The sequence below is a fragment of the Rhinoderma darwinii genome, chromosome 3, assembly GCF_050947455.1.
Source record: "Rhinoderma darwinii isolate aRhiDar2 chromosome 3, aRhiDar2.hap1, whole genome shotgun sequence".
In the NCBI taxonomy this organism is placed as follows: Eukaryota; Metazoa; Chordata; class Amphibia; order Anura; family Rhinodermatidae; genus Rhinoderma; species Rhinoderma darwinii.
Genome location: NC_134689.1, coordinates 234879281 through 234891862, shown reverse-complemented (window position 1 = coordinate 234891862; position 12582 = coordinate 234879281). Strand labels below are relative to the sequence as shown.

The following is a 12582-nucleotide window of genomic DNA, read 5'->3' as shown; positions in this document are numbered from 1 at the left end:
ACGACATCGTTTTGTAGTTCAGGCCGTTACGGACGCAGCGATACCAATTATGTATAGTTTATTTATATATTTTTATTAATAATAAAGAACTGATAAGGGAAAAAGGGGGACTTTTACTTTTCTTATTTTTACACAACTTTTTTTTACTTTTTTACACTTTTTTTTACTTTGTCCCACTAGGGGACATGAGGGCAGGAGGCTCTGATCGCTATTCTAATACACTGCACTACATGCGTAGTGCAGTGTATTAGAGCTGTCAGCTGTTCGCTGACAGCAAGCATAGTGGGTCCTGATTTTGTCGGGACCCACTAGGCTTCCGTCGATGCCGTAGCCAGAGTCCATTGTTAGGATTCTGGTTGCCATAGTAGCCATCACGGCCCGCTATCGTGTAGCAGGCCGGCGATGGCAGCTTAACCCCTAAGAAGCCGCGATCGCTATTGAACGCGGCTTCTAAGGGGTTAATCGGCGGGGACCACCGCGATCGGTCCCTGCACACTAAGCTGTGATAGCCTGCTGTCGGAAACAGCAGGTATCACAGCTCAGACACGCGCCGGGATTAAATGGCGCCGTGTTTACTCAGGTCAGTAATAGTACTGACCTGAGCGCGAACGTTCTACTTAGCAGGACGTACTATTACTGACCTGAGCGCGAAGGGGTTAAATTAATCAGAAATACACTCTATACATTGCAGCTAGAATAGTCATTTAGCACATTAACAAACGTCTGGTTTTTAATGGACTATCTACATAGGTGTATAGAGGCCTATTTCCAGCAACCATCACTCCAGTGTTCTAATGGTACATTGTGTTTGCTAACTGTGTTAGCAGGCTAATGGATGATTAGAAAACACTTGAAAACCCTTGTGCAATTATGTTAGCACCGCTGTAAACAGTTGAGGTTTAGAGGAGCTATAAAACAGACCTTCCATTGAGCTAGTTGAGAATCTGGAGCATTACATTTGTGGGTTCGATTAAACTCTCAAAATGGCTAGAAAAAGAGAGCTTTCATGTGAAACTCGACAGTCTATTCTTGTTCTTGGCAATTTCTCAAAATGGAATAGCCTTCATTTCTAAGAAACTGAAGGGAGAAGTACACACCGTGGTAGGAAATCTTCAGAGGACGGCACACACAGGCTCTAACCAGAGTAGAAAGAGAAGTGGGAGGCCCCGCTGCACAACTGAGCAACAAGACAAGTACATTAGAGTCTCTAGTTTGAGGAATAGATGCCTCACAGTTCCTCAACTGGCAGCTTCATTAAATAGTACCCGCAAAACGCCAGTGTCAACGTCTACAGTGAAGAGGAGTCTCCGGGATGCTGGCCTTCAGGGCAGAGTGGCAAAGAAAAAGCCATATCTGAGACTGGCTAATAAAAGGAAAAGATTAATATGGGCAAAAGCACACAGACATTGGACAGAGGAAGATTGGAAAAAAGTGTTATGGACAGACGAATCGAAGTTTGAGGTGTTTGGATCACACAGAAGAACATTTGTGAGACGCAGAACAACTGAAAAGATGCTGGAAGAGTGCCTGATGCCATCTGTCAAGCATGGTGGAGGTAATGTGATGGTCTGGTGTTGCTTTGGTGCTGGTAAAGTGGGAGATTTGTACAAGGTAAAAGGGATTTTGAATAAGGAAGGCTATCACTCCATTTTGCAACACCATGCCATACCCTGTGGACAGCGCTTGATTGGAGCCAATTTCATCCTACAACAGGACAATGACCCAAAGCACACCTCCAAATTATGCAAGAACTATTTAGGGAAGAAGCAGGCAGCTGATAGTCTATCTGTAATGGAGTGGCCAGCGCAGTAGCCAGATCTCAACCCCATAGAGCTGTTGTGGGAGCAGCTTGACCGTATGGTACGCAAGAAGTGCCCATCAAGCCAATCCAACTTGTGGGAGGGGCTTCTGGAAGCATGGGGTGAAATTTCTCCCGATTACCACAGCAAATTAACAGCTAGAATGCCAAAGGTCTGCAATGCTGTAATTGCTGCAAATGGAGCATTCTTTGACAAAAGCAAAGTTTGAAGGAGAAAATTATTTCAAATAAAAATCATTATTTCTAAGCTTGTCAATGTCTTGACTATATTTTCTAGTCATTTTGAAACTCATTTGATAAATATAAGTGTGAGTTTTCATGGAAAACACAAAATTGTCTGGGTGACCCCAAACTTTTGAACGGTAGTATATGTGAACAGCCCCTTACATAAAATCAACACACATTATTATCAGTCACTAGCTTTGTCCCACTAGTCCTGCCCCATCTACTCATGCCTAAAACACGTGTGCTTTCTTTGCACCAATTTACAGATCCTACATACCGCCTGAAGGCAGAAGGTACACCAGAAATAAAATGGTGACCTTGTTCGCAGGCATTATAGCGATGTCATCTGTAGGGCAAAGAACATGTATTTGGTATCAGACATGGGAGAGGGATGAGACTGCTATGTAATATAACTTTTCTTAAACGAATTGTTAAATTATAAAAAATAAAATAAAGGGAACATAAAAAGAAAAAAAAAAAAAACGTTTTCAATCCAAATGTAGGTATATAGAGTTTAACCCACTAATTTTTCCCTACATAAAACATAGTAAAAAAAAAAGCAAAAACATACTGGTCTGTCTTGGTACCACATCAAAGCCCCATCTGTGGCCAAATGTTTTTTTGGGGTATAGTATAAAATGTATTCACCCATATGCGGTATACCAAAAAGGTGACATTTTGGGTATGTACACACTGCTTATTTTCGGCCCGTAAAATCGGAAGCGGACCACGAAAAAGAAGTGCATGTCACTTCTTGGGATGTTTTTCCACATACTCTATACAAAAACAGCTCCAAAAACGGCCGCAAAAAACGCAATGTGGAATAAAAAACGTCTGAAAATACGGAGCTGTTTTCAAGGGAAAATGGCTCCTGATTTTCAGACGTTTCTGGTTAAGCGTGTGAACATACCCTTATGCAGTGGAAGGCCTTGGTCTTGAAAGGGGTTAATGAGGGACTAAACAATTGCATTGGAGGCCTTGTAGCGGAGCCTATTCTACTGGGAGGGGTTATTTGGAAAGTAATGCGCCCTGTAGCCTGTGTTTGGATCATTCTACTCTGCATAGAACTGGTGTGGAAAGACTGCAGTTAAGACTTAAAATGGTCAATTTATCAAATTGCGGCTTTTGCCCTTTTTGCGCCGTCCCCACTTATGGAAAGGGTGCCTGGCGGCCAAAGTGGCGCGACAAATTTATTATCATTTACACCAGAAAACTGTATTATAATTAATATCTTACCGTGCCTTGTACCTTAACACACATCTGGCTACCCTTATCCAACAATTAAATATATTTTTAAAATTAAATTAAAAAAATTTGAATTAATATTCCTCACCTTCTCCCTCATCCAGGATTAAGCAGCTCATGCAAACTATCTCCTGAGGCTGCCTGCTGTGAATACGTTGTGTTACAGCACTCGTCATCAGTGCTGCGTTGCATACAACATCCTGATGCTGCTCGCGAGGATGTGGTTTTTGAAAAAATTATTCTATGGCCAATAAGGATAGAATTGATGTGGTACAATAGTAGCACATGGCGTTTGCCTCTTAATAAATGTGTTGTATCCTACTCCGGCTTTCTTTCCGGCTTGCCAGTCTTAATAAATTATTCCTAAGGCTAGCATTTGGACAAATTTTCCATTGTATACATTGGCCAGTGGGCCTTCTTACAAACCAATGATGTCCCATACACTAGACCACCACAGGAAACACTCCAAGGAAAATAATGCTTTAATCTTACAACTATTTACAGTACTTATCAAGTCAAATGATTCTAGTAATAACCATTTTATTAATTAGTTGACATACTTAATTACTACACAGCACAGGTTAATATTATACTATTTTATACACAGATTTGTATGAAATGTTATAGACCTATGTTCTTCAAAACATAATTGGAGAGTATTTTTAAGTAAAAGTCTTGCTGCTGACTTCTCTAAAACCACGAGAACACAAAGACCAAGGGTTGTGTAACAAGCCAATCACAGCAATATTTTTAGAGTTTGTCTGCTACGGTGTCCATCAAAAAAACAGTATGATAAAAACAGACTTCTATGAGCTGGATCATCCCAGGAAGATCAAAGAACCAAAACACATGAATAACCAGGATTGCTCGTGGTTGGGTTCTGCTCTGTGGATACTCCATATCCGGTTAGAGGTTTGCATAACATATTTCAATGGTCCGACAGCGGTATTGAATCGGAGGCATAAAGACAAAAATTCACTATTTTTCTTTATTAATGATCTTGTGCATGTCCTGCCTTAATTGAAGAAAATTCAAGTTACTACTCGATAGATTGCAAAGTCTTTGAAACGGATCCATCAGCAACCAGCAGGAGATGGTGCGAAGAAATACATGGCAAGTAGTATTAGGTAAACCATTACCAGGACAGTTCCTGTAAAAAGAAAATGCCTCGAATTACAGAATCTTTAGTTGAGGTTGAATCTGTGCAATGCTTTCCATACTAATGAATGTAGGTGTATATACAAGGGTCAACCATCCAAAAGCCTAAGCAATACTCCCAGCTCAGAATTTATACAACAGTCTGCAGCAGAGCATGGTTCTTCTGTGCATCAGTTTTGGAGGTACACAGGCTATTAACCCCTTAAACACCCATATGCCTTTTCACAGGGGTCATGGAAAGGGTACTTATGACCGTGCTATGAAAAAGCAGCACTGTGCCATAAGCCCAGGATCGGAGTCACCTCTGATCTCGACTCCCCGTTTTACTTCCTAGATGCCACGGTCGCTATTGGCTGTGGCATTTAGGTGGTCTCAAAGTGAGGGGGCAACACCATCGCACGGTGTCAATGGTTTCCATGGAAGCCTACTACAGGAAAACTACATGAAAAACAAGACAGTATTGCTGTTTTCTGTTCGTTCTGCCTTCCAAAGAAATTCAAACAAAAAGCGATTAATAAAAAAAAAAAAAAAAAAAAGCCAAATAAATGTCCAAGAAAAAGTACAATTCATCCTGCAAAAAATATAAAGCTCTCATACAGCTATGTCAGTGGAAAAAAAAAAAAAAAAGCAGTTATGGCTCTTCGAGTATGGTCACAAGAAGTGTTTTTAATGTGTAAAAAGTAGTAAATAAACAAAAAACCAACACTATAAACTTAGTATGTCCTTAATCATAACGATGAGCAGAATAAAGTTGTTATTTATACCACACGGTAAACGGTGTAAATTAAAGACACCAAAAAGAATGGCGAAATTTCTGTTTTTTCCATTACCACACAAAAAAATGTAATCGTCAATTTGTGCCATTTTTGGGTACATGTGATCATGTATGAATACATAAGTGTCTTACTTTATCAATGAATTATATCTATATTGACTGCTCAGCCAGCACACAAGTGTTGTGACCAATCAGGTGTTGTTCAGTTGGACAACCTGTATTCCCCATGACCACTTTTCCAGACACTGGCCCGTGTATCTCCAAACAAGACATATACAAAACCCTTCCCAAACTATTACGGAACTGGTAGGATGTACTTCAAAAAGGCGCGAGGTCAGGAGTGGTGCGCTCCATCAGCAGTGGGTGTCAGCTGTAACAAATATCCGACACCCTGCTGCAGTGGCTGAGACTGCTCCGATCCTGTTCTGTGGTCGCTATGGACTGTACCATGTAAGTGTTTCTGACAGAGGGAAGGGACTCCCTCTGTAAGCCCATCAGTGCTCCCGTGAAGTGATCGCAGGTTGCCATTGCAGCTGGGAGCCTACCAAAGCTCCCCAGGACTGACATGTAGGAGGGCCCAATAGGCTACCTCTCAGTATATGGCTAGGTTTACACCACATTTTTGCATCCTTTAAAAAGGTACTGGTTTGTTTGTTCTTTTTTAAGATGCCCAAAAGACTGGATCAGTCTGGATCCTCTCCTTACCTTGAAAATAGTCACACTTTCCATCCATAAAGATGTAGTTCATCAGGATCACGCTAAACATACTGGCCCACAGGTGCAGATCACTAAATACCAAAGTGAATCCGGTCGGCTGGATGGATTAAAACAAAATTAGGTCATAGGACAGAAATCACATCTGTACTGGTTTCAGCAGCACCATGTTATTTTAAATGAGGAAACAAAACGGTTACCTCATGATTCGTGCTGGATTTTATGGTCACAGCTGCTCATGTGATAGGTCACTGTTCTATAAAAGTGTATACTGTATCACGGTCATATGTAAAAGGAAATTGTTACAGATTGCAAGAGTGACAAAGTGTGTAACATCTCCCTTAAAAAAAAACATAACCTATGTTCACGTATTTCTTCTCAGTCAGGTTTCTAAGTATTTGTTCCCGAATAAAGCAACAGGCTGATTGACCCATTATAAGGTCGGTGGAATTGTGCAATAGACTTAAACCTGAAGGCCAGAATCACAAACACAGTTTTGACGCAGTTTGGGCCAAAGCCAGAAGTGGATCCAAAAGAAATGACAGGTATAAAAAAAATAATAATAATAATGAGACAAAAACTGCATCAAAACGGTTTGTGTGATACTGGTCTAAGGCGGAAGTGTATGAGAAGAAGATACAAGGAAGAGAAGAGAATGGTAAAAAGTTACTTACATAGAAAACAGAGAACAGCACTAGAATAGGAATCTGCAGCATGCACACCTGCACTGCAATGCAGCTCCCAATTTCTATGCTGGAAAGTAAAACAAAATATTAAAGTAAGGCCATCCAATCATAAATGTATACTCAATTACAAAGGTAAGAACAGAAAGATTCAGTATTACATAGCGCGTATATTTAAGAGTAACCAAAAAAAAAACACAACACTAGAGGGTTGAAAAACATTTACTGAGGAGCACGTTTTAATGACATTCTACAAAGCAGATGGTAGAGAAAGCGTTCTGATCTATACATAAAACCCGACATTATAATTCCTCAGACAGCTGTAGATGAATATCAGGAGTAGAGCAGTCAGAAATTTGTCTAACCTGCAGATATTTTTCCTTTCTGCAGATTTCTGTACCCGTTCCAATTTCTCTTTCCATGCCCAATAAGTGGATTGAATCTCCCTGGTGTGACGTTACAGCTCTGCTGTGTGCTCTGACCAATCACATTTATCCGCTTTGCTTATTCCCCTCCCCTTTTCCTCAGAGTGAGAAATTGCAGCTGCATCCCCCTTCTCCGGTTTGCACTACACACATTTTTTGGTGAGATTTCTAAACATTAAGAGACAGTCTGAATGAAAGTAAAAACAAAAAACTACAGCCTACTGGAGGGAGATAAAAACATACACAATAAGGCCTCATGCACATGGGCGTGCCTGTAATCACGGGCCGTGATTGCGAGCACGGCCGGCCGAGGACAGTCGCCCGCATATTCGGCCCGTGCTCCCATACAAAGTATGGGAGCACAGCCCGTAAAAAGCAAGAGATAGTAGGACATGTCCTATCTTTTACGGTACACTTCTACGGCCCGGACACCTTCCCGTAAATGAACGGGAAGGTGCACGTGGACAATAGAAGTGAATGGGTCCGTAATTGCAATTACGAACGATTTTGTATAGTTTTTTTTTCTTCTTGAACAGCTAGGACTCCGATATGACTAAAGCCTTTCCAAAATAATGCCCTGAACAGTTTAGTCTACTAGGAAAACGTTCTCAAACTTTACAACGAAGCAAAATCTATTATTCTTGATAAACACAAATCTAATCCTAATTAAACAAATTATTATCTTAAAAAGGCTATGTACACCTTTTAAAAAAAAAATTAAAAAATTAAAATAGATTAGTCAGTGTGTTTAGTCTAACTTAGTAAATAGTCTATTAAAAAAAATAATTTCACTTTGAGAAACAGCTGTTATGTAGAGAATACAGAACAGCTGTATCTCCAAAAGTAAATTTTTTTTTTAATAAAGACCATTTACTAAGTTACACTAAACACACTGGCTTATCTACCTAAAAAAAATATATATAAAAATAAAAAAAATGCCCTTTAAGAAGGTGTCTAACTTTTAAAAGGGGTTTTCCCAAAATCATAAAATTATCACCTATCCACATGATCGGTGGGGCCCTATCCCAGTGGTGAGGCCCCCAGCATTTAGGAAATGTATCACCTATCCTAACGATGGGTGTTTACAGAATACTAAAGAATCACCTCTTTAATTAAATAAATTCTTGCAGCAAAGTATAAATCTACATGTTTTGGCATGTTCACACATTCAGGTAGCAGTACAAAAAGAAGCTGAACTATAAGGCTACATTCACACAACAGTGAAAAAAAATAGCCATCAAAACGGATCAACAGTCAGGTTTTTAATGGCCATTTTGCATCAGCGGGTCTCCAAATTTTCATCCATTTCCAGTCAGCCTGTCATCAGTTATTCATGGCCATTAAAAATAAAGATTTTAATTTGTCAGGATTTTTTTTGACCCAACCCCCTGAAAACACCAGTGCACATGTAGATAGTGCCGCAATGTCCTTGTAGATAATGCCCACAAAGGACCAGTGCCCACATAATACACAGTGCACACTTTACAGTGCCAGTGCCCACATAGATAGTGCCCACTGTAGATAGTGCCACAGTGAAGTGCCATAGTTCCCACATATAAAGTGCCAGTGCCCATGTAGAGTGCCAGTGTCCCCTGTAGAGAGTGCCACACCTCCTATATAGTGCAACAGTGCCCATGTAGATAGCACCACTCCCACGTAAATAGCACCCCTCACATGTAGAAAGCACCCCCCTGAAGATATCACCACTAACTCCCTGTAGGAGTGGAATCCATCTGGCAGGGGATTCTGCTCATAGATGAAGCATCTGATGTCTGTCCATATATGGACTGACATCAGAGGCTCTCACTAAGAGAGCTGCCGTCAGCAGACCTCTGGCCGGGGATTTAGCTCCAGGAGTAACCCCTTGACGTCACTGCCCATATTTGGATAGTGACGCTGGGGGCTTCTCCTGGAGTGGAATCTCCGGCCAGAGCAGGGTCTAGTCGCTGGGGCTTCCACTCCTACAGGGAGCTACAGCGGCACTCTTCTGGGGGTTGGCCATCTACAGGCAGGGGGTGCTCACTATTGGGGGGGTTTGTGCTATCTTCATATCTACAGGGGGGGGGCAGAGGGAGTTCCTGACACCACTATCCATATATGGACAGTGACGTCGAGGGCTTTCCCAAGACAGGAGTCCCCGGGTAGAGATCTTGCAATGCTCTGGCCGGGAACTCCATAGTTGAAAACCCTGACTTCACTGTCCATATATGGACAGTGAGCGCGGAGCCCGTGGAAGCCCCTGACAGCAAAGTAGCGCAGTTTTCGGGGAGTCCTCGGCCAGGATCAGTTTTTATTGTCCGTTACAAGGATTGATTCCAGAAAAACAGCCGGTAAAAGAAAAAACTGATCCGTTGACTTCCATGGGAGCAGTCTAACCGTGAAAACGGACAAAAATAGGACATGGCCGTTTTTTTTTTAATGACCCGTGAGTACCAGCCGTCAAAAAAAAAAAATAGGACGTGTGAATACACCCATAGAACTTGATTGTTCTGAAAACTGATGCTTTTCATTCAGTAGGGGTTTTTTGTCCTAACCCCCTGAAAACAGCACAGTACCCATGTAGATAATGCCATCGTCACTAGATAGCAAAAAAAAAAAAAAAAAAGACACCCCCTGTAACAGCGCAAGACAGGAGTCCCCGGCCAGAGCCCTTGTGAGGGCCAGGATCAGTTTTTAAACAACTGTCACAAGGATGGCTCTCTCAAAAAGGCTCTTAAAAACTGATCTGATTGACTTCTTTGGGGTTGTGAAAAAGGCTCAGAAAATAAAGCATGTTCTATTATCGACAGCCAGTATTCACAGGACGTTAAAAGAAACGGGCGTATGAATACATCCATAGAACTTCATTCTTCTGAAAACGGTAGTCCCAAGGCTGTTTTTAACGGTCATCTGAATATAGCCTTAGGGATTATTTTATTTTTCCCCATAAACAGCCACATATTTACTATACAAATATACAAGACAGATTTCTTGACAGAAGTAATCGCTTGGTTTCTCAATTTACTAACCTTAGACTCAGGTTGTTAAGAAGAGCAAACTGGATTCCATTCACAATTTCTGGAAGTTCTGGGATCAATGCTAGGACAGTGACTCCAATAAAATACTGCCGCAAATGAAAAATACTTCTACATTAATGCTACAGTAAAACAGATCACACCCTCATCTTCAAAATTCTTAATGTTAATGAAACTGCACAATGCACTCAAACTATAATTAAACAGTACCTGAATGTACAGCCAATTTATTTAGGTCATATCCTTTTTGCCATTTTTACTGCAGAACTAAACATTTCCTGTTGCTACGTGACAACGTGTTGACAGAATTTATTATTGCACTATTATTTGTGGTGTGTGAACACCCAGGACAGAACGGCTGTCAAATTCATAGAATATAAAAATCAATGTTTATTAAACCCCCTCCAAACCATTCCCATTTTGCTTTTACACAACGATGCTTCAGCTTTGATCAGGTATATTTCGGTATAAATTTCCCGACTATTACAGGTTATAATTTGGTATGTTTGTTTAGACGCAATTGATTGGTTGAATGCCTCCTCTCACTATTCCATCCCCTCACTGGAAGGGGAATTGACAAAACCTTAGAACTTAAACACCAGGTACTCAACTCCCAAAAGGGGTTAAACAATCAATTGTGTTCAGACACGTTTCCTGAAAGGTACTATGGAAACGGTTTAAGCTTCCTTTCCTCCTGTCCAAACACATGCCCTTTTAGAGACATCCAGAGTTCCCGGTGGGGACACAAATTTGTGCAGTAATGAGTGGCCAAGGGGAATAATTTCAAAAATATTGTTGCAAGACCCTAGTAGTTGGCGGGCAAAGTACATAAATTGTCAATCATTTTTCTTATCGAAGGCAAAAGAAAGCCCGTTATTTTCCCCACTACACTAAATTACATATAGTTAATAACTACACTTTATGTAATATGTCATTTTGTTCATTAATAGAGTAAAATTACAATGTACAGAGAGGTGTAGTACTGAATACTAGAATTATTAGCAACTGTAAATGGACCAGAACGTAAGCTAGTCTGAGGTGATAGACTTAGGCCTCATTTACACGAGCGTGTGCGTTTTGCGCACGCAAAAAAACGCTGCGTTTTGCGTGCGCAAAAGGCAATTGACAGCTCCGTGTGTCATCCGTGTATGATGCGCGGCTGCGTGATTTTCGCGCAGCCGCCATCATAGAGATGAGGTAGTCGACGCCCGTCACTGTCCAAGGTGCTGAAAGAGCTAACTGATCGGCAGTAACTCTTTCAGCACCCTCGACAGTGAATGCCGATCACAATCTACACCAACCTGTGAATAAAAAAAGACGTTCACACTTACCATGAACTGCCTGCTTCCTCCAGTCCGGTCTCCCGGCCGTTGCCTTGGTGACGCGTCCCTCTCTTGTCATCCGGCCCCACCTCCCAGGATGACGCGGCAGGCCATGAGACCGCTGCAGCCTGTGATTGGCTGCAGCCTGTGCTTGGCCTGTGATTGGCTGCAGCTGTCACTTGGCCTGAATTGTCATCCCGGGAGGTCGGACTGGAGGAAGAAGCCGGGAGTTATCGGTAAGTCAGAACTTCTTTTTTTTTTTACACGTATATGTATATTGTGATCGAAAGTGGCTGTCCATGGTGCTGAAACAGTTTAAGTCTTTCAGCACCGTGGGCAGTGACTGTCTCCTGACGTCGCGTACCCGAACATTTTTTGCCGGGTTCGGTTAAAACGAGTTCGGCCGAACCCGGTGAAGTTCGGTGCGCTCATCTCTAATTTGACACTCCGTTTGGATGTTTGTAACCAGAAAAGCACGTGGTGCTTTTCTGTTTACATTCATCCTTTTGACAGCTCTTGCGTGATTTTCGCGCATGCAACGCAGGACCGTCAGTGTGGCATGCGTTGTTTTCACGCACCCATTGAAGTCAATGGGTGCGTGTTGCGTGAAAAACGCAAGAATATAGAACATGTCGTGAGTTTTACGCAACGCACTCACGCTGCGCAAAATTCACGCATCGTCTAAACAGCCCCATAGACTATTATAGGTGCGTACGACACGCGTGAAAAGCACGCGCGTATAATACGCTCGTGTAAATGAGGCCTTAGAGTGATAACGGGACATATCTGTAAGTTTATGCCCAGCCTCCTACAAGAGGCAATTATTGTTAGTCAAACTGTAATCACACTGAGCAGTAAGTGAAAATAAGTTGGCAAATGACCGATAATGATCAATAGTATGTGTCAGTAGCATGGTGCTTAAAAAGAAAAAAAAAATAAATCTGGCAAAACCCGCCCCCCTCCCGACATGTTTCACTACAACCGTAGTGTCTTCAGGGGTAAGGAGCAAATGGCGTCGAAACACGGAAAAGCAGACCTATTTAACAAATCCCCCCCAAAAAAGAGGGAGGAGAAAGCCAAATAAGCCAGTCGAAATGGCCCAACTGCTATGACCCCCTCATACCTCCTTGACTGTCATGTAAGGAGTCCAATAAACAGACCACAGTGCCAATGAACGGTGGACGCCAGCGCCGCCGCATTAC

The 12582-nt window shown here is 41.8% G+C and overlaps 1 protein-coding gene across 1 annotated transcript in view; it reads right to left on the bottom strand.

Moving 5' to 3' along the window:
- Positions 1-3771: 3771 nt before the first annotated feature.
- LOC142747990 (uncharacterized) overlaps positions 3772-12582 on the bottom strand; it is a 113835-nt gene continuing 105024 nt past the window's right edge. Inside the window, exons 17-20 of the mRNA XM_075855103.1 lie at positions 10053-10147; positions 6611-6689; positions 5928-6036; positions 3772-4439 (exon numbers count right to left, since the gene is read on the bottom strand). Of these exons, the coding sequence (XP_075711218.1) occupies positions 4366-4439; positions 5928-6036; positions 6611-6689; positions 10053-10147 (357 nt within the window). The 3' untranslated portion in view covers positions 3772-4365. The remainder of the gene's footprint in view (positions 4440-5927; positions 6037-6610; positions 6690-10052; positions 10148-12582) is intronic.